Genomic DNA, 26,965 nt, shown 5'->3' with positions numbered 1-26,965 from the left:
GTATCCCAATTAGATAGCCCAATAAGCCATTTGGCACGTGTACAAGAGATTACAATAGCTCTCATTAGGGCATAAGATATGTCGATACTAGCTTAGATCTCCACAACTTTCATGAATAATCTATGTCAGGGCACTGAGGTGTTGTGACAATAGTTAGCTTACAAATAGAACGTGAGTTTTATCGTTAGATGATTTAATGGCCATGGATGCCAAAAGGCTTCCACTTACTGAATTTTACTCACGCGTTTCTTTTTATATGTTTTGCAGGTAGAGATGAGTATCGGGGTAGGCAGAGATCCAATGGTCTAGTCAATAGTTGCATAAGGAGACGGGCTTTTATTATCCAGTTTATTAGAGTCATGTTTTTCTTATTACTACTAGTATTGGTTTGTTATTACTATCCGTATTTTCAAACATTTGAGGATGTATAACATTGATTAATAAAGTGTTTTTATTGCATCACCTTTTTGCATGCTTTAAATGTTGATCATGCATTAAAGTTTTGATGTAGTTTAGTTGTACACGTCTCTTTTGGTATATTCTCACCAAGGATGTGTATCCATAAAAAAGGTGTTACATTTAATTAGTTTTCCTAACTTATTATTTCAGTTAATGTTGAAACTCCTATTTAAGGATGGATAATAATGAATAAAGCAAGGAATTTGTTTTTCTCCAAAACTTTCTCTTTTTCCCTTTCTTTGCTTTTCTCTCTATTTTGTTATGACTCTTTTTTAATATTCTTCTTACAATGACACAACAACAACTTTCTTCACGCTAGAGTTAAGCAAAATTTTCCTACATATATGAAGAACACGATCTCGAGCATTATCTAAGTCATAGTTAAGCATTGTAGAAAGTTAAAGACGTGTTTCTTTCTTAAGGAACTTATTGCATATGATCGTTTCATCAAGGCAAGTTCAGCTTATGGAATAAAATAAGTCCATCTCTTGCCATCGTTCTTGTAGCTTGTTAAAATACTAGGCTATGAATTACATCCCTTGCTTAGTGGTGCGAATAGAAAATTGAATTTCAAAGCATTAAGTAAAGTTGTTGCTTGGAAGTATCCCAAATTTTCTTTGTTGTCTTATAAAACAGATAAGCACAATCTATCTATGCTTTAATTTTCAAAAAAAAGTATGATATATGCTTAGTTCCATAGAATTAATCAGATATGTCATAATAATGGAATTCTCTACTTCCCAATTTTCGAAGGTATAAGTGGTTTGTTATAATATCAAGAGAGTACCAATGAGTTAACTCATTTGTCCTTTACCCTTTATTTTAACCTAAATGGACAGAAACTAATCTCAAAAGTTCAACCCATTGAGTTTTTGTTAGGTTATTGGAAGAGAAAGACGCTAATGTAAAGGTGTTAGGGTGGAAGAAGATTTGCATTAACCTCTGTTCTAAAGGTAAATTGACATCGATATTATGGCAATGTTCAATGTAAATTATTGTCAACAGTTTTTGACTATGATACAATGAAACAATAAACTTTTGAATGAATTTCTCTTTCAAATGATTCATTGATCGTAATTCAATATATAGATGATACAACCATAGATAGTTACCATAATCTGGAAATGGAAATAAAAATCAAATCAAAACCTGTCAAAAGCAAAGAAAGGAAAATTAATTATATCTATAATCCTACAAAATCAGTTCTATAATACGACATACAAATAATAGTATGGTTATTCACTAGAGTTGGAATTTATTCGATGTGATTAGTTTGATCTCAAAAAGGGTGATCTCACTTGGGTGGGGTTCCTCCTTACCCAAAAAAAAGATACAACATGCAATCCCTCTGAGTCAAGACAGACTTTCCAACAGAAACAATGACCTAAAGAGCGTTTCTTAGAAATTTTGCCTCTTGAAGATATTCTAGGTTCTTAATTCTGTTATCAAATATTGTTATACTCAATGTTTTGGTTACGGAAGGCCTTGGCCTGAATTTTTATTTGATATGCACTTCTCTTTATGCATAACTATAATTTGATATGAAATTCTGTTTTCAGCTTTGTCTTTTAATATTTCACAAGACCGACCTCCACAAGATAGAGAGCAACAATTATTATGATAATGGATGATGTTCCCGTATCAGTTCCATCTCAAAATGTCCCTAGTTGTTGAGATATCCTTTAGAATACAACCCAATTTCTAAGTTGCCCAATGTTCGCCTAAAATACAACATCATAGTTATATATAACGAAAAACCATCTGACAAACCTAAATATTATTAATAAAGTGCTCACAAAATTCCAAGAGAAAGGAGGTTCACATTCACACAGCAAGCAGTAAAGCCTGAAACTTGTTTCCCCCAGAAAGCGGGGCTAAGATAATATAGCATCAATCAAATCTCATAATAGTACAATAAATTGCAGCCACATAAATTACAACTTCTCAGCCTTATCCTAATTGCTGCTGCTGTTGTTGCTGGGGCTGCTGATAATTTCCATATCCAGGATAACCTCCATAGTACATGTTTGGGTCTTGCGGTGCAGCATATGCATAATTATCATAACCTTGTGCATATCCATAGTATCCACCACCCCACTGGTTTTGGTCAGGCTGAACCTGAACATAAAAGGAAATCTGGTTCCATTAGGACAGATTCAAGCGCATATATTAGGAACTCTAATATGAAAAATATCAAGAACCACATCAGAAATGGCAAATGACCTGTTTGTTTGAAGGACTGCGTCCCCACGAAAGGCGTATATTTTGCCCACCCAGCTGAGTTCCATTCAGTATTCTCAATGCTTCCTCTGCACAGCTTCTGATACGTCATAAAAACAAAGTAGAGCATTAATAAAGGCTCGTCTCCCTTAAGACATCTAAGGAGAGAAATTTGGAAAGTTAATTAACCTGTCAGCAAATTGAACAAACCCACATCGCTTGCCAGCTGGTATTTTCACATGCACTAATTGCCCGTATGGACTGAAAAGTTCTCTCAAATGGTCATCCGTCACAACAGAATCCAGATTACCAACAAACACCTGAAGTGAAATTAGTGAGGTCACAAATTTGTTACAGAAAAGTTAGTTTTAAAATTAAAAATGACCCAGAAAACCCACAGTCGTATTATTTGGATCGTCATCACTTTGAGTCCCCTGAAAGTTCTGATATGAAGCTGCATATGGGAAAGCAGATGTAAAACAGAAGAAAAAAATAGGTGTTGAATAAGTATTAACACATTTAAGGATCTTACCAACCTCAGACCCCATCACTTAATTAAATAGTGCACATATGACAAAACAGAAATCGTGCAATCTGTTGACAGAGGTAAAAATCATACTGTAGAAACGTAATGTCAACATCCATTAATTTATTTGATGCAAATGGGCAAATTTGCATATTATGATAATATATATCATGTTCTGACCACCACAAACGACATGAAAATCAACAACCGTGAACTCAGATCCAAACAGTTACATGAGCTTCAAATAAGTGCTACTGTCATAGAAATATTAAAATAATTTCACAAAGTAATTTCGATTAGAGGCCAATAATATATGTGCATAATTGTCAAACTAGTATTCTAGCAAAAACACTAAAATGCATCCCTAGATGGTCATCCCATTACAAGAAAGCAGTCAAAATGTAGGCCTCATCAAGATGATTGACCTAATGTCAATGAAGGTAAGTGGTAACTTTTCCATTCTTGGTCATTGATGAAAAAAACTCTCCTTCCATCACCAAGAACAAGCACAACATAATTACAAAAACCATAAAGCATTCATCTCTAAAATTTAAAAAGCTTAAAGCCAAATCAAATGCTCTGCAAATTGCCCAACTACAGAACAAAAAATAAATTTCACACTAGCAACACTATTGTGAGCAAAAACAATGCAACAAGTTAATTACACAACTTTGTTAAGCAAAACAGTACTCATGTCGATAGGCTTGAGCCATTCCTTGAATATTGTCTGGTCAACTAACAAACTAAATTAATTAGGCAAAAACTAAAATTTAAAAGCACAGCTATGACAAATCAAGAAAGCCATATTCCACACGTTATTTAAATAAAAACCCTGTAATTGAACATTTTCTCCAAAATTAGCTGCTAAGCATTTGTCACCTTATTCAATAGCCTCACTGTCTGGGGAAGATATGCAGCAGAATTTTCTCATTAACACAATTAAATAACTCCACAGAACAAAATTTGATCTGTTAATGTATAAGAAAACAGCAGTCACCTAATGGTTAACAAAGTGAAGATATCAGAAGTAAAATGAAAATAAAGGGAAAGTCAGAATAAACTTGAGGATAGCAAAGGGAGTATACAATCACAAACTAAACACAAAAAATTGCATTAGTGAAACATATGGTCATCTTCCCAACAATAACCAGCATGCCATAAGCAATTTTACCCAGATTAGTCAAGTTACTACCACACCTAAGAATCTCCACTCATGAACTAAAACTTTTAAAACACAGGCAGGAACAATGTGAAAAATCATACATAATGAAAACAACAGAGGGAACAATATAAACAAACTGAAATGTGTAAGGCACATGGAAATACTGCATAAGAAATTAGAAATATGATTCTTTTGACCAAACAAAAAGAAGGGAGAAGCCTTAAAGATAAACCAGAACTTTATTGGGACGATAAATCTTCCATGTAACAAGGGAAGTAACAAAGACTGACAAGACTGTCTCACAGCTTAACTCATGAAATGAACTAGAAAGGATGTTTTGAAAATGTAGCATACGAGATGCCACAAAAATCTCAAATTAAGGGCAAGACATAAACACAAGAACTGACCTAAGTGAGGGCACGAACTAAAGGAATAACCATATCAGCTGAAATCAGTCCCAGGCCCCAAGATGATAGAGCCTCTTGACACCCTGCTTTGAGACAACAGGAGTTCTATAAGCTTCAAGAATTTAATTACATTTAATGTGCCCAAATGTTAAAAGGAGAATAAAAGAACGAATAGACTTGGAACTGCTGCACATCTGAAGAACATAACTGAAAAAAAAAAAAAAAAAAACAACACAAACTTAACAACAATATTAAGTACACTGCACATCAAATCACAATTGCCACTAATATAACCAACCAGACAATTTATCAGGATGCAACTCAATGCAATAACACTTGAAGAGCAGAAGCAAACTCACAAAGTATTAACAAAAATATCAGTGAACATCAAAGAGTAAAGATTGCTGAAAAGTAAAATGGAAACAGGAAACCAAAGTTAGCTAGATATTTTAAATTTAAAATAAACAAAGAACTAGTGTCCGGTCAACATAATGAAGAAGCAACTAAACAGAATGTAGAGGATGGTAGAATAAAAGGATTATGACGTTAGATTAACAAACAAAAACCACACCTTTAGGATACTGCTGTTGACCAGCCACAGTCTTCTTATTAGTGGCTGGCCCAATTCTCATAGGCCTAGTTGAACAGAAGGCACCATTCATCTCACTCATTGCTCGTAACTGTTCACTTTCATCACTAAATCTAACAAACCCATAGCCCTTGCTGCGTCCGGTAAGCCTATCGATCACAACCTTGGCACCCTTAACACTGGGATAGCGGCCCCTGAAGGTCTCTTGGAGCATGTAGTCAGTAACATCGGCAGCCAAGTCTCCAACAAATATTGTGAAATCAGAGGTCTCATCTCGCCTCTCACCAGCACTGAAAGAAGCCCAATTCAGTCTGAAGTTCTGCTCACCATTTGGCATTGGGGTACCGTTATAGGTCTGCAAAACTCTTTCAGCAGCAGCACGTGTAACGAACTCAACAAAGCCATAACCCTCAATTAGACCAGTCTGCTTATTACGAATAACTTTTACAGAAGCAACCTGCAATAAGAAACACAGTTATAGGATACAAGCCACGGTACATACCCCTTATCCTCGTACTATATGTAGTAGTTAAATAATCATAAAAGAATCTTTTTCCAAACTTCATATTTAGATTCAACAACAATATCCTGTTTCCATCTTTTCATAAGTGAAATTGGGCATAATAGCACAATATTTACAAATTCAAGCTGAAAAATCCAATTTCAAGAGAATAAAAATAAATTAATATTCCTTTTTCATAGTAGAGTCTTATACAAAGTTAGGGTGGTATAGCTTTTCCCAAGGACAAAGCTACATTGAAGGAAGTAAGGCTTTCAAAAGGTCGAGGAAAAACAAGGTTAAGGCATGGAGAAAAAAGAGGTGAAAGGAAGATCCAAAGCAAGACAGAGGCTAGGAGGAAAAGATGTAAAATGCTTGAAAATGTAAAAATAAATGCAAGGGGGTGGTTGAGTGGAAAGAATGTCTAGCATGATAATGTAACATGACATGTGGCATGATATTGTGGCATAACATGTGGCATTATGTGGCATGTTAAGTCTTATCTTAAGTAAAACTGTTAAGTTCTATTTTAAATTTAGGAATATTTTATATTATGAAAGTTAAGTTGTAATAAAAGTAATTTGTGTTTATGAAATAGTTTCATTAAAGTCATAAAAATAGTAATTTGTGTCTAAGAAAGTTATGAAATATAATAAAGAGTTTCTAGAATTTTATTGTTCATGAAAATTCAATTAAACTCTATTATAGTTTATTCACTAGAGTCTAAGTAACCTAGAATTTGAAATTAATTAAGATTCCTAATTCTAGTCAAACTAGTTTTCCTTGTATGTTTAAGTTATCATAGTCTCATTAAAAAAAGAAAACATATTTAAAGGGCATGAGTATTTGTAATTATTATGAATTCATCAATTAATCAAATTATCTATAATAATTCAGATTTAAGTTTGGTATTAAGAATTCCTTTGCAATATTAGAGTGTTGAACAATATCAACACAATTTATCATTGTGAACAAGATCACAATCCCATCAACATTTGTCCTGCATAACTTTTTGTTATCGTGCTCCTTTTCCTTCAAGTTTCTTCAGTTGCTTATTCCACTACCAATTAGTTTAATTTTTTTAATGTCACCACTCATTTGACCACTTTAAGATATAGGATAATTGTTGATTCATATATGACCAATACAGAGTCATATTAATTTAACAGTTAATAAATACTTTTATGAACATTTCAAGCAATCTATGAAATTAAATAAGAGATTAATAGATGAATGATATATAACTAAAACAAATAGGTAAAGATAGTAACAATAAAGAGGAATTATATCATATGGACCTAAAGCAGATTCAGTGTTGAAACTTAGCCCTTCAATTAATGAAATATGTAACATAAATATGTATTGGAAAAAATTACAAGTGTATGATACAAAAATAGTATGGATGTAGCTCTTAATTTTTGTATATAATATTTTTATAGACTATTTTTTCTCTTTATATTGGCTGTGCTTATAATTGACATTGGAAGAAAATTTTGTGGGCTTTTTCTTAGTAATAGAAACGACATAAACAACATAAAAAAAAAATAAAGGTGAAAACAGGGAGTCGTTCATGATGAAACAATATACCTCGCCTGAATGAGCGAAACAGGTAGAGATATAGTTCTCGTCCATCCAATACTGCAAGTCTCCGATCCACAGAGTCCGGATCTCCCCGGATGGAGCTGCCTGTTGTTGTTGGCCATACTGAGGTGGAGCCCACATTGGTGGAGGCTGAGGCTGCATCATCATATAAGGAGGAGGCTGTTGCGGTGGCTGTTGTAGATATTGATACTGATGGGGCACCTGCTGCAGTGGCGGCGCAGGTGGAGTTGGCTGCATCATCTCTGTTTCAGAAAGATAGAAAAACCCTATCTCTTGAACGAAAGGTTTGTAGCAGCAGACTCCTCGTGTTTATAGGGTAAAATCATTTGCCACGTATTCTGCTAACATTACGCGTTTTATTTACGATTGATTTTTAAGCCGTTCTTTTAGGGGAGCAAACCAACCCAATTGAGTTTAATAAAAAATAATGGAATTGTTAGTGTAAGTTTTGTTTAAATAAAAATAACTTAATTTAATTATATAATTCGAATTCAGGAGTTTGCCACTCTTTAAAAAAATTCAAACCAGTAAAATAATTAATAATGAAAAGAAGGGTATTATTTTAAAATTAATTATAAATTCAAATCATGAATCTGAAATATAAATTTTTAATTATATATTCAAACAAAAAATTTAAATTGAACTTAAGCTATGAATTTAAATTATTTCTGAATTCAAATAATTTAAACTTAAATTTGACTTGAATTAAAAAATGGGTTATCTTTTTATATTCAAATTCAATTTAAATTTGAACTAAATAAATTTGAATTAAATTAGATTAAACTGATCAACTTCCAAAACTAAACTCAGCCAACAACCAACCCAAAGATTGAATGATACGCATATCATCATTTATATTTATATAAATAAATTTATTTATTTATTATGGCCAAAGGACTTATTTTTATCCAAGTTTTGATGTGTTTCTAAAGTTACATCTGTGCAATTTGAAAAACCTAAAATCCTACTTATGGGTCAACTGCCTTTAAAATTTTTTATTAAAAATAGGGGTGAAATCGTTATTTTATTAATGATATTAAAAAATATATAAAATTTATTATATTTTTCTTTTAAACTTAAAGAACTAATAATTTCATTTTTATTTAAAGTTTTTTAACTTTCAAAAGTAACATTTTTTCTCCAAAACTTAGGGTTTATTTTCTTTCCCTTTTCAGCCATCGATGACGACACTTCAATACACTACTTCTATCGGCGATGAGGTAATTGTCCAATTGCCTCGTCACAAGCAAAGGAAAAACCAAAGCTAGTTGTCGAAAAATGGAAAGAGATTTTGAAACCCTATGGGGGAAAAGTGATTTTTTCAAAACTTAATCTTGGGAAAAAATTCTTAGTTTTTCAAATTAAAGGAAGGAAATGATATTATTTTTTAGGGTTTTAGAATTTGTTAGTAAAATAATGATTTTACTTCTATCTCTTACAAAAAAATTTTAAAGATAATTGACCCATGGATGAGACTTTAGGTTTTTTAAACCCTATGGATGTAACTTTGAAAACATATCAAAACTTGGGTGAAAAACAGTCCTTTGGTCATTTATTATTTATAAACATAATTTTATTACTTTTTAATATTTGCTCAAAACCCCATTTGTTTTTGCCTTCTACAATACGTTAGACCCTTTTGCATTGAGAAATACACCCTAAACCCGATCCTATTAATTTCTTTGTAAAAATCTATTAAATGTTAAATTTTTAAATCTATTATCTAAATTTTAAAAGAAATATTAATTAAACTAACTATATTTTAATACAATTATAAAAAAAATTAATAAATTTAATTTGTCAAAAAATTGAATGAAATAAACTTTGTATATATCTTTTATATTGATACATGTGTAATTTATTCATGATAATGCCCTAAATAAGGAAATAGAATAAGTATACAATAGAAAATAGAATATAGACAATAAACTAAATAGGAAAATATATATTTTAAAAATATTCTAACATCCCCTTTAAACTCGAGTAGGCAAAGAATTTGTTATTTTGAATTTGTGATATAAGTCATGAAAACATCCTAGAAGATGAGCTTTAGTGAAGATGTAAGCTATCTAATCAATAAAAGGTTCAAATGCAAGATGAAGGGTCCATTTGATAAGATAATGGCAAACAAAATGATAATCAATCTCAATGTGTTTGGTACACTTATAAAAAAATTATTATGGGCAATTTGAATAACATTACGATTATCACAGTAAATGTTTATAGCATTTGGTTGAGAGACTCTTATATCTTGCAATAACCATCGAAGCTAAAAATGTTTATAAGTAGTGTTTACAAGTGTTCTATACTTTATTTATATACTTGAACAAGATGCAACCATCTATTTCTTACTTTGCCAGGAGCTGAGAGAATCTCCTAGAAAGAAACAATAACCATTGGTGGAACATTTGTCTATAGGATCCCCTACCCAATTAGCATCAAAATATACACTAATATAAGTGAGGACTAAGCAAAAAAATGAAAATCATGGAACAAGGTACTTTTGATATTCAAAGGATACAAAACACTATCGTAAAATGAGTCATATGAGGAGTAGAAATGAATTGACTAACAATATGAATGATATATGTTATGTTTGGTCAAGTGACAGTTAGGTAGATAAGACTTCCAACTAATTATTGATAGAGAGTGGGATCATCCAACATAGTTCCTTGTAAGGTTTTCAAAATGCAGATAATCAACAATGCAATAGAATTTAAAAATAAAACAATCATGAAAACTCCAATTAGGATACCCATTTTAAATATAGAGTTCATGAACATGCAAAAACACTCATAGGGTGTTTTAAATTTATACATGTATTGGCGGTTCATTCAAAACTTCGCGTGGCTTGAGACAAAATATTATCCAACCCTCGAGAGATAAAGCCTTGGTATCCATGCAAAGCACAAACACAAAAAAGGAAATCCAAGTGAAGAATTTGCTAGGGCTCTTGACTGGATGCTCGATGTTCACAGGAAAGAGAAAATAGATAGTGATTACAGTTAAGGTTTTGTGTATATGTTATTTTGTTAAATTAAAAACACACACTTTAATTTATATATGTAAGCAATGTTTTAATAACTGGACCGGGACATAAACCATTTTGAATACTGGTTTTTGTCAAATCAGTAAAACCATTTTGACCGGTCGGTCCAACCGAAGTTTTAGAATCCTAAGCAGTCACCAAAAGACCAGTAAAAGGCAACTGGAAGAAGACATGACACCCAAGAAAATCTGGAAAATTTAGAAACAAATCAGTAGAAAACTTGGCAAGGAACCACAGAGAGTTGTAGCGAGAAGAGGGCAAATGGATAGGAGACAAGCAGCAGCAGGGCAAGGCTTCTCCAAAATCCTTAGGCGCAGGCAAGGAGAGGCAAAGAAAACTGACTTCAATGTGCTACACCAGCTTAAGAAAAGGCCACGAAAGCACACTTCGACTGAAGTAGACAGAAGCAACATACTAGAAAGCATCCAAAGCATCACCCAAAAGTAGCTCCTTGACAGGAAAATACAGCCAAAGAGGAAGGGAACCCAACAGCAAAAAGTTCTAGAAAGCAGCAAAAAGCTCCAAGATGTAGCAGAAAGCTCTAGGAAGTAGTAGAAACCACTAAGAGAAAGAGGAAGTGAAGCATTGGCAGGAAAATATTAATGCATGTTGTCGTCAACCACATCAAGCGTTTGCAGAAACCGGTCTGCCTGCGGTTTAAACTATGAAATCATTAAACCGTCGGTCCACCCACGATTTACTCCAAAAATTAATTAAAAACAATTTTGTGCATTACAGAAACCGTTACAGTACTTGGTTCAACGGCTGGCCAATCTGACCAGCTGGTCCGGTCCGGTTCTGTAATCCATATGTGTAAGCGTTTGAGCACAACTGGAAGTTCAATCAAGCATGACACTCCTCAACATTTGCATGCACGATTGGCAACACATGTGTATGTTAGCTGACATGCAATTTATTCAAGGTGTTGGCTAGTATCATACATGTGCATGGTTAGCACCTCATCCCACCAAGTGTACAACTAGCATGCTCTATGCATGGTTGTGCACTTGGTCAAAGTATGGTCAAATTAGGTCTTTTCAACCCTAATGGGCAAACCCAGTTTATTCGTAATCTCTCTATTATCTCTAAACACTAGGATTATCAACAAACAATTATTGCCTTTAGGTTCAATTTAAATCTTTTATGTGTATGACCCATAAGTTCTCTATCAAGCAGATAGTGTTCAAATTCAGGCTAAATCTAAACACAGACCAAGATCGACCTCTAGTAAAGTGTCACGGTCATTCGAATAACATAGTATCAACAAACATCTCTTAAGCTTTTACAATAACATAATTATATGCAATTCAATCATTTTGTTAACCAATATCTCTCAAGACTAAAACATAGAAATGTATTTATCTCAATGGTTCTTTGATATGAACTGATACACATTAATTACTAACATGAATTAGGCCATAACATAATCCTACTATGACCATAAATTCAAATGGTTATTGATGTCTTTTAGTAATCTCATGTGAGATATCTTCTCATGTACTCAAGAATGACAAATTGCTTATTGATTAATCATAGTCTTCATATATCTTACGATATGACTAATTACTATATTTATAGTTACCTCAATTACAATGATACATTAGATAGTGTCAAACTATGCTGATCATTTCATAAAAGGATTTAACGATCTTAAGTCAAAAGATCACATGTACCTGTGGTGTTTAAAAGATTTATTCCATAGACACTAAAACAACCATCCATATAGATATCCTCTAATCAAATCAATCCGATAAACATGTTACAATATGCACTCATGTGTTACATCAAATTGTCTATAATAACTTTGACACGTTTGAATTGTCACCACCTTTTAGTGAGATCATTTAATACTATAATAATTATATCATTATTACATGTGCTCTTATTCATTGCAATATCAGGATTACAGATATGTCTAGAATGACCACTTAATATGTACATAAAGTTCTCATGATCAGTCATTTGATCCTCTTATCATAGTATTACTATTCTAAGGGCATATTATTTGTACAATCATATAATCAAACAACGTATAAATTGAATAACAATAAATCCTTTATTAATAATTAATATTAAAATTGCATTCATAGATATCAAATACGATTGGCTCTAAGGTATCTACCCTAACATTCCTTTCGTAAGAGAAAACTTAGCATTGGGCTCAAGTGGAATGGAGAAAGTTGTATTATTTGATAGAATGACATGAGACAAGAGATCAGTAGCATATTTGACTTGAGATAAGTAATAACCAACACCAATAGAGGAAGCTTCTAAACCAAGAAAATAACTTAGATAATTAAGATTCTTTATTTCAAACTATATGTTGAGATACTACTTTAACTCTATAATACCCTGTATATCATCTTCAGTGATAATTATATCATCGACTTACAACAACAACATAGTACATCTCTTTTTATTTTAAAGATAAAGAGAGAATTATCATAAAAAACTAAATGAGAATCCAAATTGACTAATGATATAGCAGAATTTGGCAAACTATGCTCTTGAAGCCTGTTTAAGTCCATATAAGGCTTTGCGAAAATGACAAACCTTGCTAAGTGGATGAGTAAATCTAAGTGGAGGTGTCATATAAACCTTTTTAGAGAGATCCTTGTTTGAAAAGGCATCATTTACATCTATCTAAAAAAGCTGCCATTTTCTTTTAGCTACAACAACTATAAGACTGTGAACAGAGATGATACTAGCCATTAGAGCAAACGTTTCCTCATAATCAATCTCATATTCTTGAGTAAATCTTTTGTCACTAATTAAGGTTTATAGCATTCCACCTAGCCATTAGCATAGGTTTAATTTTGTAAACCCATTTACATTCCATAATGGATTTACTAAGCGGTAAGTCAACCAAGTTTCAAGTATGAGTCTTTGTTAAGGCTGGCAATTCTTTTTGCATTACTTGTTACCAAAAAGGATTCACACTAGCTTTTGTGTAAGGGAAGGTTCATGCAAAGAGACAAGAGTAAAGTAATAATGATAATCACATAAATAAGAAGAGAGTTGACGTACTCAAGTGGGTCTATTATTTTGAGGTGAGGGAAAGCTTAGTAGAGGCTCAAAATCTATCGATGAGTGGGGTGATTCAAGATTAGTTGTAGTGTAATCACTTGTATGGCTTGCATTAAAAAGATTAGAGGAAAGTGGAGTGTTTATATTGTTATCATTAGAGGATGATGCCTCAAGGAACAACTCAACTGATTGATTTGTGAAGAAAGTTAGTTGTTTTCAGACAAATGAAACTCAAACAAAGTAGAGAACATTTTATGTTCCCAAAAGGTGACATGGCAAAAGAGATAGACATTCAGAAATAGGATCCCGATAACAATATCTTTTATGTTCAATACCATATCCCAAAAAAATACCTAGAAGAAGGTTCTAGTTTTGTTTGTTCATATAGTTGTAGAAAAATAGAACAGGCAAATCCAAAGACTTCAAGTAGAAGGTTAGTTGAGGGAATGAAATATTACTTTGGTAATCTATCTTTTATTATTTAGATTATTTTGCTTGGTTGTGAAGGTAATAAAACATTATGATAATGTTTTATTATTAAGTTAATGTGACAGATAATATAAACGATAATTTGATTATCATCTCAATCTTAGATATTACTATAGTAATCTTAATTTTCTTACCATGTTAAAAGCAAGGGCACGAGTTGTTCTTCTTCTCTTTAGATTATCTCAAATCCTTACTACCAAAAAACATCGTAGAAAGTTGCTACCATGAAGTTGGGATATCAAACCCTAATTCCCTTTTACTCTTTACTCTTTCTTATGCTTTTTTGGATATGAATGAATATCCTTAAAACATTGTAAACGTGCCTTTTTAAAACTGAATCCATGTTTGGCACACACGAACATGTATCCAAGGTATATGATTGTGTGTCACTTAATTGGAATTTTACGTGAAAATTATCTTGTCTAGTTGACGTGGTAGCAAAACACGAGTATAACCTTATTATACATGGTTGTGTGTCCGAGAAAATTCATACTTTGACTTTCAATGATATGGTCATATCAGTTAGCGTAGATGTTCGAACTAACTGAGCAAGTCATAGTTCGATCCGAGAGTTAAGTTATATAGCCTAGATGTTCTCGAGTTCAATATAAGCACAAATAAGAGATATAAGACCCATCATTATCTTAATGAGAGTTTAGTGACAAACTTTGAATGATTGAGATAATATTAGTTGAGATAGGGCAATGTAGGGATTAAGTAAAAGTTAGCAGTAGAGTCTTCAATTTACTAAGTATTTTACCACTTACTCCCCTATTTTTATATGTGCAAATACAGGTGATCGTGATAAATGTGGGGTAAGCAGTGGTCATAAGGCATAGAGTAGTAAAAGACCTTTATTTTATTTCATTATTTTACCAATTTATGTATTCAGTTTAACTTTATGATTTGGCTACACATATTATGTTGATATTGTTAAAATTTTTATGTTGAGGACATCTTTTGTATACTTCCTGCTGGATTATTTCTAATTTCTAAAAGGGTATTTTTTGTAATTTTTCATAATTTATAAATAATGTTTTTATTTAAGGTTTTATATGATTTAATTATGGTTTGAAAATGTATGCATGCTCAAATTGTCTAATCAATGACATCTTTTTCTAGAGGGTAGAATTTTTGAAGAGAGGTGTTACACTTGAATTCATAGCTTAAATTAGTTATTCTAAATTTATTTTAGGTAAAACGACATCATTTTGTCAATAAACTAAGAATGCGAGCCCTAAATATAAGCCATAAATTTGAATTATCAATTCAAACCATAAAACCAAACCGCTCGACCCATGAATTTGAACCACCAATTCAAATTATAAATTCGAATTGAACTCAAACTAAACCAAATCATTTTTCATTTAAGACAAGCTCGAACAACTCTTAATTTTATGTCAATGAACTCAAGTTGAATAATTTTTTATTCGAACTAAACTTAAATCAAGAGATATTTGAGTTCGACCCAGTTCATGTTCATCCCTATTAAAATTAGGTGTGGCCTTTTGTATTTTTGTTATTTTTCAAACACATTTCTTAATTTTTAAAAAAAAAAAAACAACCTAGCTTCCTTTCAATTTTTAGAGTATATCTTGTTTATTTATTTTTTTAAGCATATAGAATATTTGAAATTCAAATAAATTACTCTTTATTGATGACCTAACTATTTTACCGAATCCAAATAAAACTTTTATCTTAAAAAATCATATTATAAAAAAACATAACAACGATTAATTATAGTTGAGTTTTACTTAGTTTAGATAGATTTTGTTTAATTTCGGTGTATTTAGTGATTTTTATGAAAATAAATTTGGAAAAAAATATAATTTAAGATTTTATAGGTATAAATGTCCATGTCAACACATAAATTATCCACGTTATCACAAAAAAATGTCTATGTTAATAATCAAAACCATCATATTAGTGTTTTTAATGGAAAAAACTATCATAATAATCTTATTTAATGTTGTTTAAAGTCAAGTTATAAGTTCAATACCTTCAATTAAAAAAAGTAAAAGTTTGGTTACTAAAAATTTTTTTTGATCTTTCTAATATGAAAATAGAAAATTTTGGTATTTTTAATAGTATAAAACAAAGTTCAATCCTTTTATTATAAAAGATATTAGTTAAACATATTAAGTATTGTTATCTCTTATAGTACAATATTTTCAATAGAACTATGTAAATATTTTTTAGTATATAAATAGATATATATAATGTGTTATCATGTAATTAGATAATATTTAAAAAAAAACTTAATTACATGATAGCATATCATGTATTTACCTATTTGTGTATTCAAAACTAGATATGCATAGTATTGCTCTCATATTTTTTTTATTGTTATCTCCTATAATATATTATTTTGTATTGTTATTGTTAAATTTTTAGATGTTTTGATTATGTCAAAACTAAGTTTAAAATTGTTAATTAATATTCAATGGGTTAATTAAGTCCATGAAATCAAATTCTTATGATCGAAAAATAGGCAAAATCTATTTTTTTTTTAATTTTTCAGATACGGGATGCCTATCCCCAAATATGTGATTCTTGTTCCTTATAGGACACTGGTTTCTTTGCTCATCTTATACTCATCCGTACAAGTTTAGAGCTCTTGGAAATTTTTGTCAAATGGATAGGGATGTCCGTTTCAAATGAAGGGATGTTTGCCCAAGATTGGAAGATGACCAAGTGATGTTTGTCCCATCTCCAATGCATTCGAAAGCTAATTTGCTATGATCAACAAAGTCAGCATGGGAGGATGTCCATTCCCTTGCCTGATCCTTGCTCGTCCTTTTACGTAAGAAGCATTATAGAATTTTAAAGGAGCAAGGAACGATGCCCGTCTTGATAAAGAGAGTGTCAGTCCTGTCATGTGTTTCAAAAATTTGACCGTTAGATGTTTGATTCAAAGCTACCCAAGCCAGAATGTGTAAAAGGATGCTCGTCCCGTTGTGTTTTTTATGGCCAAAACATCATTTTCAAAACTCAACGAAGACATTATCTGAACCAACAATCATTTGAGTCATATTAACCATTTAAGACTATAAATTGAAGATTCTTTGATGAGAAATACATTAGAAATTACTAATGTAAAATCTTATACTCTTCTCATCTCCAAAATTCACTCCAAAAGCTTATAACTCATATCATTGAGAGACACCTTGCACTTATTCTTTGTATTATCCTTGTAAAGGCACTTTACATTCAATCTTTTTATATTCAAACAAAAGTGGGGAAAATCTTGGATAACTATTGAGTAGGGCGCAATCCCAAATCAACTAGGGAACATGAAGAAATCTAGAAAAACTATTATAAATAGGAGATTCTTTACTAGTGAAACTTTAAGTAGATTGTTTGAAAATGTCATTGAGACTCTACTTAAATCAAGATTTTTTGGTTATCTCTTGTAGTATAATATACTACAATCAAACATAATGATGAATAAATGAAAAATTTTCCATTTTCAAATCCAACTTTAATTCTAAACTTTTTTTTAATGTAAAATCATTGGCAAATATCATGAAAATAACAAATGATTTAAGATATTTTATACAAAACCTCAACCGAAGAAAGCGTACATTGGACTTTTGAAATCTATGCACACGTGTTAAAAAATAATGGAAGTGGTCGAAAAAGTCACCGGAAATGGGCATGGGTTATTTGTTTCCAATATACGGGTTTACCACTTGCTTTAAATGATAGAAAATGAATTTGATGCTTGTATGTATGTATATATGGACAGTCTTGTTCAAGTGTAACATATTGGTCACACCCATATAAGCAAAACTAATGAGTTGGTCAATTTTGTATTGACCCTTAATTTTTGATCAATTTATTTGAAATAAAAATTGCGTACACTTATTTATAAACATCATGACATTTTACATCTAATAATTTTAAATTAAAAAAAACTTAATATTTTATAAAATTTTCTCTAAAAATTATAACATTAATGACGGTATTTTACATGCATTGTATTGTATTCCTTTGATATATTACAAAGGCCAAAAGACTATTTCCCACCCAAACTATTTTGAATTCTTAAAATTCCCCCTATTAACTATGAAAATACCGTTTACCCACCTATGACCGGTTAAATTTAACGGAACCATAACCCCTAAAAATTAATCTCATTTCCCTCCTAAAAGTTTAAAAACTAATCATCTTCGTCGTCTGGAAAGACAATTTCTCTTCCCAGATGACGTCTCTTAGCCTCAGATAGATTGGGGTGGAGTTGAGGCGGACTGTTGGTGGAAGAAAAACCGTCGGAAGAGAGAGACAACCGGCGATGACGTCAGAGAAAGTGAAGGGGTTTGGAAACTAAATCCTAGGGGGAAAATGTGATCTTTTCAAACTTGGCTTAAGGGAGAAAAGTTAGTTTTTTAAATTTAGGGGGGGAAATAAAATCATATTTAAGTTTATTTTTAATATTAAATATAAAATAATAATTTTACCCTTACTATCATTAATTTTAATTGCTTATGGGTGGGTAAACGATATTTCCATAGTTAATAGGAGAAACTTTGAGAATTCAAACTAGTTTAGGTCGTTTGGCCTATTACAAAATCAAAAGATGATCCGGGCAGTGTTGTGTAAAGAAAGCGAACGGGTTTCCCATAGCAGAACCCATGTTGATTAAAGACACGGTTCGTGGACGGAAAGACAAGAACAAAGTTCAGATTCCAATTTTCTCTTCATAAGCTATCAAAGAATATAAATAAATTACTTCTTACCCCTCAATTTTCAAATTTCTTCCCATTCCAGGTAAATTATGCTCGTTCCAATTTCATATCTTATTCTGTTTTGATTGTTGTTTCTATTGTCTTAATGATTCAATTATACTTCCGATTGGAAGATTGTTTACAAGTTATCAACTTGATAAACTTCGGTACGGTTTTTTTTTTTGTTTGGTAGCTGAGAAAATTTAAAACGCAATTGAGATTTCTGTGTTTCTAGTACAATGTCGAGTTTTGAAACTTGTTTTAGGAATTTACTTAGTGAAAGGCTATTCGATTTCATACTATTGTGTTTCTAATCCGAAAGGTACCTCACTACCAAACTCGGGTTAAAGATAAATTTAAAAACTCAAGTTTGCATTTTTGGGTGCAGATTGCTGATCTTGCAATGGAGGTGGACGGAGGGAGTAGTTTAGCAGGTGCTAGAGAAGCTCAAAGCATTCGTATGCAATCTGGGCGCTCAATGGGTGATTCTTTTTAATTCTTGATGCTCTTAGTATAAGCTATGCTTCTATAAGTAGAGTAAATACTTCTATACATGCTTAGATGATTATATGGCTATAATATATATTCAAGTGTTTGTGTTATAGAAATTCTGAAAAATATTTGGTAATGATTGACCCCCACTTTTTCTAACTATTATCAATATCAAATAGCTTAACAGGAAATAGTTATGACAATAATTCTTTAAATATATTAAAAACATAAACTAAAAGAAAGTGAAAGGCTAAAGTTACCAATAAGGTAGTCATGGACTCAGTGTGGGAAGGATATGGATAGGGGGGAAGTGTATGGATCGATATTCTGTAAAATCCATTGAGTGAGAAATCATCCATCTTGTTTGGACCATGCAAAGTAGAAGTTCAATGAAAAGATTAAAACCAATGGATGACTTAAAGAAATTTGGTAGGACTTTGACAGATTAAGGAGAGTTTAGTGATACATAAAACAGTTGTATACAAGTTGCAACTTATATCTTAAATAAATAAATAACTGAACTTACTTTGTGTAAATGATTACTTGGTAAACATTGTTCTGTATTGTATCCTGTGAATTATGTCACAGTTAAATTACTGCAAGGATTGCATCTTTATCATACATACATCCATAATTCAATGGATTATGGAACAAGTTAACTTGAATTATACTGGAGTTGAAGGTGATCTTTAAGCCATGCTCATCCAAGTTATCCTATTCTAACTTACATATATCTTATTAGGGTTGTTTTGCAGTTTTCTTTCAGTTTACACAACAAAATCTCCCGGCTTGTAAACCTGTATTAACACCAGCGTGGGTGAGTGCTTTACAATTGTTATTGGTATATGAATCTGCTTCTCTCTCCCTCTTGTGTGTTTTCAATTATTACTTGCCTATACTAGGTGATGCTGATGTCATGTTTGCAGGTTATTACAATATTTTTATTGGTGGGCTTCATTTTCATTCCTACAGGGTTTGTGACTCTTCATGCTTCTCACAGTGTAAGTATACCCTATCAATTTTTGCAATGCAATGGTTTATTGCTTTCTATCAAGCATGCCTGTGAGTAGTTATTATTTCATGTTTGATTGGTAGGTTATTGAAATTGCAGACCGTTATGATATCGAATGTGTACCTGAGGTATTCAAAAGCAATAAGCTTTCATATATTCAAAATAGCTCAATCCCCAAAAACTGTTCCTGGTTTCTGAAGGTTAGTTTTTCCTCTTTGACTTCATTCTTAAGATGAAAGTTGTTGAGATACTTTGGAGCCCCTTTCTGAATATGAATAGTTGCAAGCATTCAATGAGACATTTCATAGAAAGACTTTACTAACACTTGTTGTTTTCTTTTTCTCTGAGTAATTAGATTTTTCTTTTATTTTCTGTGAAGTTTTAACATTTCAGAAAGCTGCATTTCAGTTTTTCTATGTGCTTCAACTGTCCTAATTAATTGTCTTGATGCCATTATTAGTAATATGGTTTAGATAATTTGGTTGGTTTCAGTCGGGGACCATGTGTTCCTATTCATTTCTTACTTTTTTGCTGGTCACATCTGTTTCATTGTTTGCTTTGTAGGTTCACAAGTATATGAAAGCCCCAATTTACATCTACTATCAACTTGATAACTACTATCAGAATCATCGACGGTAGGGTTCGATGATCACAATTTCTAATGTATTGATGGACTAATTTGTGAAGTTTGATCAATCTTGATAATAATCTAGTCTCTAGTTAATTCTGTGACATTTCCTGCTATTTATTCACAGAATTCAAATGCCAAATGTCATTGGTTTTTGTTTCTGCGCTTGCTTTGATTTAAAACTGACTCCTAGATATTTGCTAGGTATGTAAAAAGTAGAAGTGATTGGCAACTCTTACATGGATTGAAGCACAATGAGACAACTTCTTGTCAACCTGAAGAGTTCAACCATGGTCGCCCAATTATCCCTTGTGGGTTAATAGCATGGAGTTTATTCAATGATACATTTAAGTTTATTCGTGAGAGAACAGAATTGATGGTCAATCGTAAGAATATAGCATGGAAGAGTGATCGTGATCACAAATTTGGCAAACAAGTATATCCCTTTAATTTTCAAAATGGGACCTTTATCGGTGGTGGAAGTTTGGATCCAAGTATTCCTGTAAGTTATGTTGTTAGTTTTTGTTTGTAGAACTTTGCAGTAACATTACATAGTTGATTGACTTTTGAGACTTGTTGAATTACTATTAATCCCAAGAATATTACTACGGTTATTAACTTTTTTACTAATTTATTTATACAAACAATGTGATTAGATGATTTTGAAATAGAGATAAAATAAACTATTAGCTCATCTAATTACATTAAAACACATCAATTTGTATAGGTAAGTTAGTAAGAAAAGTTAGAAAGTGTAGTATTATTCTAATCTCGAAAATGAAACTGCCAAACAATAGTGTTTAAATTCTTACATTTTCGCTTACATGCATAGTGTTGGGAACCTAGGACCTTCAACACCTGAATCACAACACTCCAACAAAGTAACACACAAACAATCTATTTCTAGGGAATTAGAGTAGACCAACACACCAGAAATTAAATGAAAAACCTGCACTGTTGTTTTAATATGAGCAAGAAGAACTACAACACTTTTACAAGGATGGTCTCTTGTAACAGGCAACAAAAAAGAAAACAAATTGATAATTGAAATTGATATCCAACAATTCGAGAAGTTTGACCTCTCAAATCAGCCAAAGTTGCCCAATATACCCAAAAACAATACTCTTCTCTCCCTTTCTCTCTCATGCCTTAAATGGTCCTCCCTTTCTTTTGTGTCAACAACTCATTTGAGTTTATGCCCTCCAATTCTTTGTTTCCTATGGTAATAGACACGTGATTGTAACATTGCCTGTCCCATTAAGATCTAACTTGTTCTCAAGGTGGGAAAATTGAAAGTTTTTATTATATAATTTTTTTTAATTTGTTGTGATTTTAAAAAGCAACGAAATATAGAAAAAAACTCAAATAAAATATATTTTAGGCACCTCACATGTGCCTGCTACACCTTCATCTCTCACTTCTTCACATTCAACAAAACACCAGCACTGCACCAACTCTCTCTGTCCAAACACCTTTTACTCAGTTCAAAACAAGCTCTGCTTTCTCTTCAAGCTGTTAGACAATGGGAGCTAGTGCCTCAAGGCCTTTGAAACAAATTCCATGTATTCACCTATTTTTTCCTACTTAATTTGAAAATTTTCACCTATTTTTATGGTAGCCTCATTGCTGTTGGTGGTTAGATCACCATTTAGTGTCAAATACTTCACCCCCAAGATGAGTATTACTAGCCATGGCCTTCACCTTAACAACAACCCATTCAATCCCTTAGTTCTTCATTCTAGCAAGTATATTAACGAAGTAATTAACATGGTCAAATGCATGCTACAACAGTTGGAAGGGCAAAACCATTCCTTTCTTTGTAATTGTATTCGTTGAAATTTGAGTTGTCATGATTTTTCCTTACTGCCATATCAATACCATCAAACAATGAGTACAAATCTTGAACTCATTTCTATTGCTCCCACTTTTCATTGTCCATAGTGAGAGGATTGCTTCATGTTCTTCTTTACAATCATCTTCTTTCACAATAACAAATTTAGTGTCTCCCAAAGGGATTAGATAAGTTAGTGTTGTTATGATTTTGGGTTGGGTCAAAACAATTATGTTATGGCCTAATTGTTGGGTTGGGTTAGTTCTTTTGGTGAGTTGGGATTGGTTGTCTTGGTCGATGGGTGTTGGAAACATTGAAGAAGCTCGATTGGGTTAGGTTAATAAAATTTCTAGTTGTGGTTTTGGAATAGCCCATACCTTTGCCAAAGCCCAACATTCCCATTGGCTCACTCCCTCCTTTCAAGGCCCAATTTCAGCCTTTATAAAATGGGATAATCTTATCATCTCCTTCAACTCCTTAGGCCCAAACAACCTGAGATTTGCATGAATTTCTTCATTGTTTGGCCATAAACACCTTTATCAACCAATCTTCTAATGTGCCATGAACAATCATTGACAAACTCTCAGGTTGTTCTCAATAATTAGCCATTGTGCTTATTTGCTTGTGCAAAATCAATTCCTGTTGTGGCGATCTCATTTGGATTAGTCTAAATTGGAGCAACAACTTATCACACAACTCTCCTCAGCTGTGAAATGACCAACAAAGCTCTTGGAACTGTAACCATTCAAGGGTTGCACCTTCAAAACAGTAAGACTAATGGCAACCTCTTTGTTTCATCCATTCCATTGATTTGAAAATACCGCTCCAAATTGGCTAACCAACCATCCAAGTCACCGCTAGAAAATATGGGGATCTCAAGTTGGCAATGTGATTGGTCATACCTCTGGGTTCACTCTATCACCTTAAATCGTGGTGGGAGTTCAAGATGGGAAGACTTGTTGGCTAGTGGACTAGTCTCTTGATACAATAAAGGCCGGTTTATGGTGACCATTTGTGAGTTGTTGATCATTCTAGAACTTCCCTTTTGCCACCTTCATCATATGGTGCTTGAGTTCATGAATGAACTTGGTTAAGGTGTCATACCATGTTTCATTTTTTTTCTATCTTCATCTTTAAGTCATCCACTCATTTACCCATGGATGCCATTCGATCATAGTTGTCAAAGGCAAGGTTTTACTCAAGACAATGTTGCCATCACCTTGAGTATGGTCAAGACAACTAGTAGTTCAAAGGAGATTGCCTTTTTCAACACCTTTGGAGAAGCTTTAAGCACCGTAATAGCGAGCTTTATTATCACCTAGGCTATCTCTGACCAGATTTGAGGATTGCCAACAATTTTTGGATAGTTTCTGACACAGTCTCAAACATTCTAGCAGGTTTTGGGAAATTTTCAACTAAATATAAGGGTTATTGGAAATTTCATGTGTCTTTGGTGAGGTTTAAGATCGTCAGAGAAATCGCCAACAAGTTCTAAGGTCACTGAGAGGTAAATGGTGAGTTCTAAGGTTGTTGAAAAGGTTGTCGGCAAGTTCTAAGACTACTAGAGAGGTTGTTGGAAAGATTTAAGATTGTCGAATAACTTACTAGTCATTGATCCTTTATAGATGGTCATCGAAAATAATTAGTTGCCAGTCAATTTTTTATTGTCAATGTAGTAGTAAAATATTTTAAATTTAATGGAAATTGAAAAATTTTTAATGGAACGTTTTAATCGTCCTAGGTGAAAAAGCGACATTTTTTCCTTGCCTTTTTCGCCTAGGCAATAGGACCTCTTATTGTTTTTGATGCTTTGTCGCCTTAAAAACCATACATTCGATCAACCAAACCACAATACCCATGCACCAATTCATCCATGGCCTTCCATTCTCGTAGAGATCATTACCTGGCTTTGATGCTCTAATACTAAATTTGTTAGAACCCTAAGACCTTCAACACCTAAGTCACATCAATCCAGCACTCAGAGAATCTATTCCAGGAAATCAGAGCCGACCAACACGCCAGAACATACGAAAAGCATTCACTGTTGTTTTATATATGAGCAAGATTTACAACACAAAGTCTTGTTACTTATTAAAAGGGATTAATTTTCAGGAACCAAAGGGAGCAATTTTGATCAAATATGCTTTAAAATTCTAGTAGCATGCTAAGTAATCATTTGCCTCAAATATTGAGTTGATAAGAAACGATCCAACTGTAAAAAGGCTCAGACAGAAGTTTTTTGTATTTCATCTGTTTTATTCGTACCCTTGTAAACTTTTATCCTGACTTCATTGGGTACATTAGAAAAATATTGCCTTGTATTATATAATTTGTGCATAAATATAAAATTCAGTGGATTTATATTCATTGATGCAATTCACTCTGTTAGGGAATCATTGGTTGGATCATGATGCATAAAGCAACCTAATTTGAGATTATTATCATTTCTCATCATTGTCCAAAGTTTGTGATAAAGTAGTAGTACCACAAAAAAATTGACTATGATTACTTTATAGATTTTGGGATCAGAGACATATAATGATGTCAGATTAAGTCTGTAATCTGGGTTTGAAATTAAATGGCTCTCCTTTGCAGAATGATCAATCACCTACCCTCTGTGCTATGACTTTTATGTGCATGATATGCTAAAGATACAGAAGACAGTAACTGCTTTGTCCTGTGTTGATGTGGCTTATATCTCTTCACTGATCTGTTCATATAAAACTTGAGCTAAAAAATATGGTTGCTTTTTTTTTTTTCTCTTGTTGGCTTTTGATGGATGGGCTTCATCAAATTGATTAGCTGAGTGACCAAGAGGATTTAATTGTGTGGATGCGAACTGCTGCTCTTCCTAGCTTCAGAAAATTGTATGGAAGAATTGAAGAGGATTTGGATGAAGGTGATTTGTTAGAAGTCCGCATAATGAACAACTACAACACTTACAGTTTTGGAGGGAAAAAGAAGCTTGTTCTTTCAACATTGAGCTGGTTGGGTGGGAAGAACGACTTCCTGGGTCTTGCCTATGTCTTTATTGGCTGCTCATCTATAATAATCTCCATTGTATTTATGCTGCTTCACGTGAAAAATCCCAGGTATTTTACCCTACTTAACTTCATGATTTCCATGCATATTCATCATCCTCTATTTGGTTCTAGTCCCAAAAGTATAACTTCCTCAAATGAACTGCCTTCTGCATGTTGCAATGTTATCCTTGGATGGTGTTCATAACTTTTTTTTGTTTTACTGTATTGATATGACCAGCAAATATCTTTTCCCACCACCCTGTACTAATCGCATATACATACTAGAATTACTTATCAAATAAGGTTCTCATGATAGAGTCAGAGTGATTCACTGGAATTGTTTTTACTTTTTCCTCTTTGAAATTCATGATTTTTTAAGCTAAAGTTTTCACTCATATAATGCCTATGTATCACAGAGCTAGGCCTAGTATATCATGTGCCTTTGTTGGGCTGCTATTGTGTAGCCCATATATGTAGCCTTAGGTTGGAATGCTTATTTATTGGTCATACCTGGGGCTGCCTATTATTCATTGAAAATCTTGATGGGGAACTGAGATTGCAAATTGATGTCTTCTGTTGATGAAACTAAACTACATTATGAATGTTGTATCTATAGAACATTCATCTCTCTGATATGCATTTGTGTCATTTGCCTTTGCTTCTTTCGATTACTATATAAATTATTCTGCATTTTGTCAATTTGGTCATGCTCAATAATTGATTGTGTCATTAATCAGTGAACACAACCGGCAAATATTAAAAATTTGCATGCACAGAAATTGTTACTGTGTTTTCGGTACTACAAGTTGGTATAATTCATTCTTTTTTTCTTCAGGCCTTACCGCGAAACAGCTTATTTGTCTTGGAGCCGGAAAAGTATTTCTGGGTGATGTTGCTTTTGAACGCCTGGTTTGGTTTAAAATGCTGCCACCGCATGTATTGATCTGATTTTCAACCATTTATTACAGGATGCAATTTAGAAAGAGAATTGGGATTTCATGAGTTATTTACAAATGCAAAACTTTTGTTGTGTTTTCAACATCCCAGTCTCATTTATTAGTAAATATTTAGGAAAAGAAAGGTTACCATGTCAATACTAGTATATCCTTTTAAACTTATTACAGATTGATGATTTTATTCTTCAGTGGAGACTGAGAGCCTCTGCTACATTTATTCCATGTATTTGTTTCTTGTGTAAGAAATGAAGAAAAAATATTCTTTAA

The 26,965-nt window shown here is 32.6% G+C and overlaps 2 protein-coding genes across 2 annotated transcripts; one reads left to right on the top strand and one right to left on the bottom strand.

Annotated features, from left to right (window-relative positions):
* Positions 1 to 2,221: 2,221 nt before the first annotated feature.
* On the bottom strand, positions 2,222 to 7,789 carry LOC123218837 (polyadenylate-binding protein RBP45-like). The gene is made up of 6 exons (XM_044640492.1): positions 7,450 to 7,789; positions 5,346 to 5,820; positions 3,078 to 3,133; positions 2,869 to 2,999; positions 2,683 to 2,779; positions 2,222 to 2,577 (listed from the first exon to the last, which is right to left on the bottom strand). The coding sequence occupies exons 1-6, from the start codon at positions 7,702 to 7,704 to the stop codon at positions 2,410 to 2,412; spliced, it is 1,182 nt and encodes a 393-aa protein (XP_044496427.1). The 5' UTR covers positions 7,705 to 7,789; the 3' UTR covers positions 2,222 to 2,409.
* A 10,815-nt stretch (positions 7,790 to 18,604) lies between these two features.
* LOC123219250 (putative ALA-interacting subunit 2) lies at positions 18,605 to 26,965 on the top strand. The gene is made up of 9 exons (XM_044641089.1): positions 18,605 to 18,799; positions 19,145 to 19,238; positions 20,004 to 20,065; positions 20,175 to 20,249; positions 20,344 to 20,460; positions 20,825 to 20,895; positions 21,093 to 21,390; positions 25,522 to 25,811; positions 26,578 to 26,965. Exons 2-9 carry the CDS (start codon positions 19,160 to 19,162, stop codon positions 26,630 to 26,632), a joined length of 1,047 nt encoding a protein of 348 aa, XP_044497024.1. The 5' UTR covers positions 18,605 to 18,799; positions 19,145 to 19,159; the 3' UTR covers positions 26,633 to 26,965.

Source organism: Mangifera indica, chromosome 6, assembly GCF_011075055.1.
Source record: "Mangifera indica cultivar Alphonso chromosome 6, CATAS_Mindica_2.1, whole genome shotgun sequence".
NCBI lineage: Eukaryota > Viridiplantae > Streptophyta > Magnoliopsida > Sapindales > Anacardiaceae > Mangifera > Mangifera indica.
Note: the sequence above shows the minus strand (reverse complement) of the source record. Positions and strands in the feature narration are given on the sequence as shown.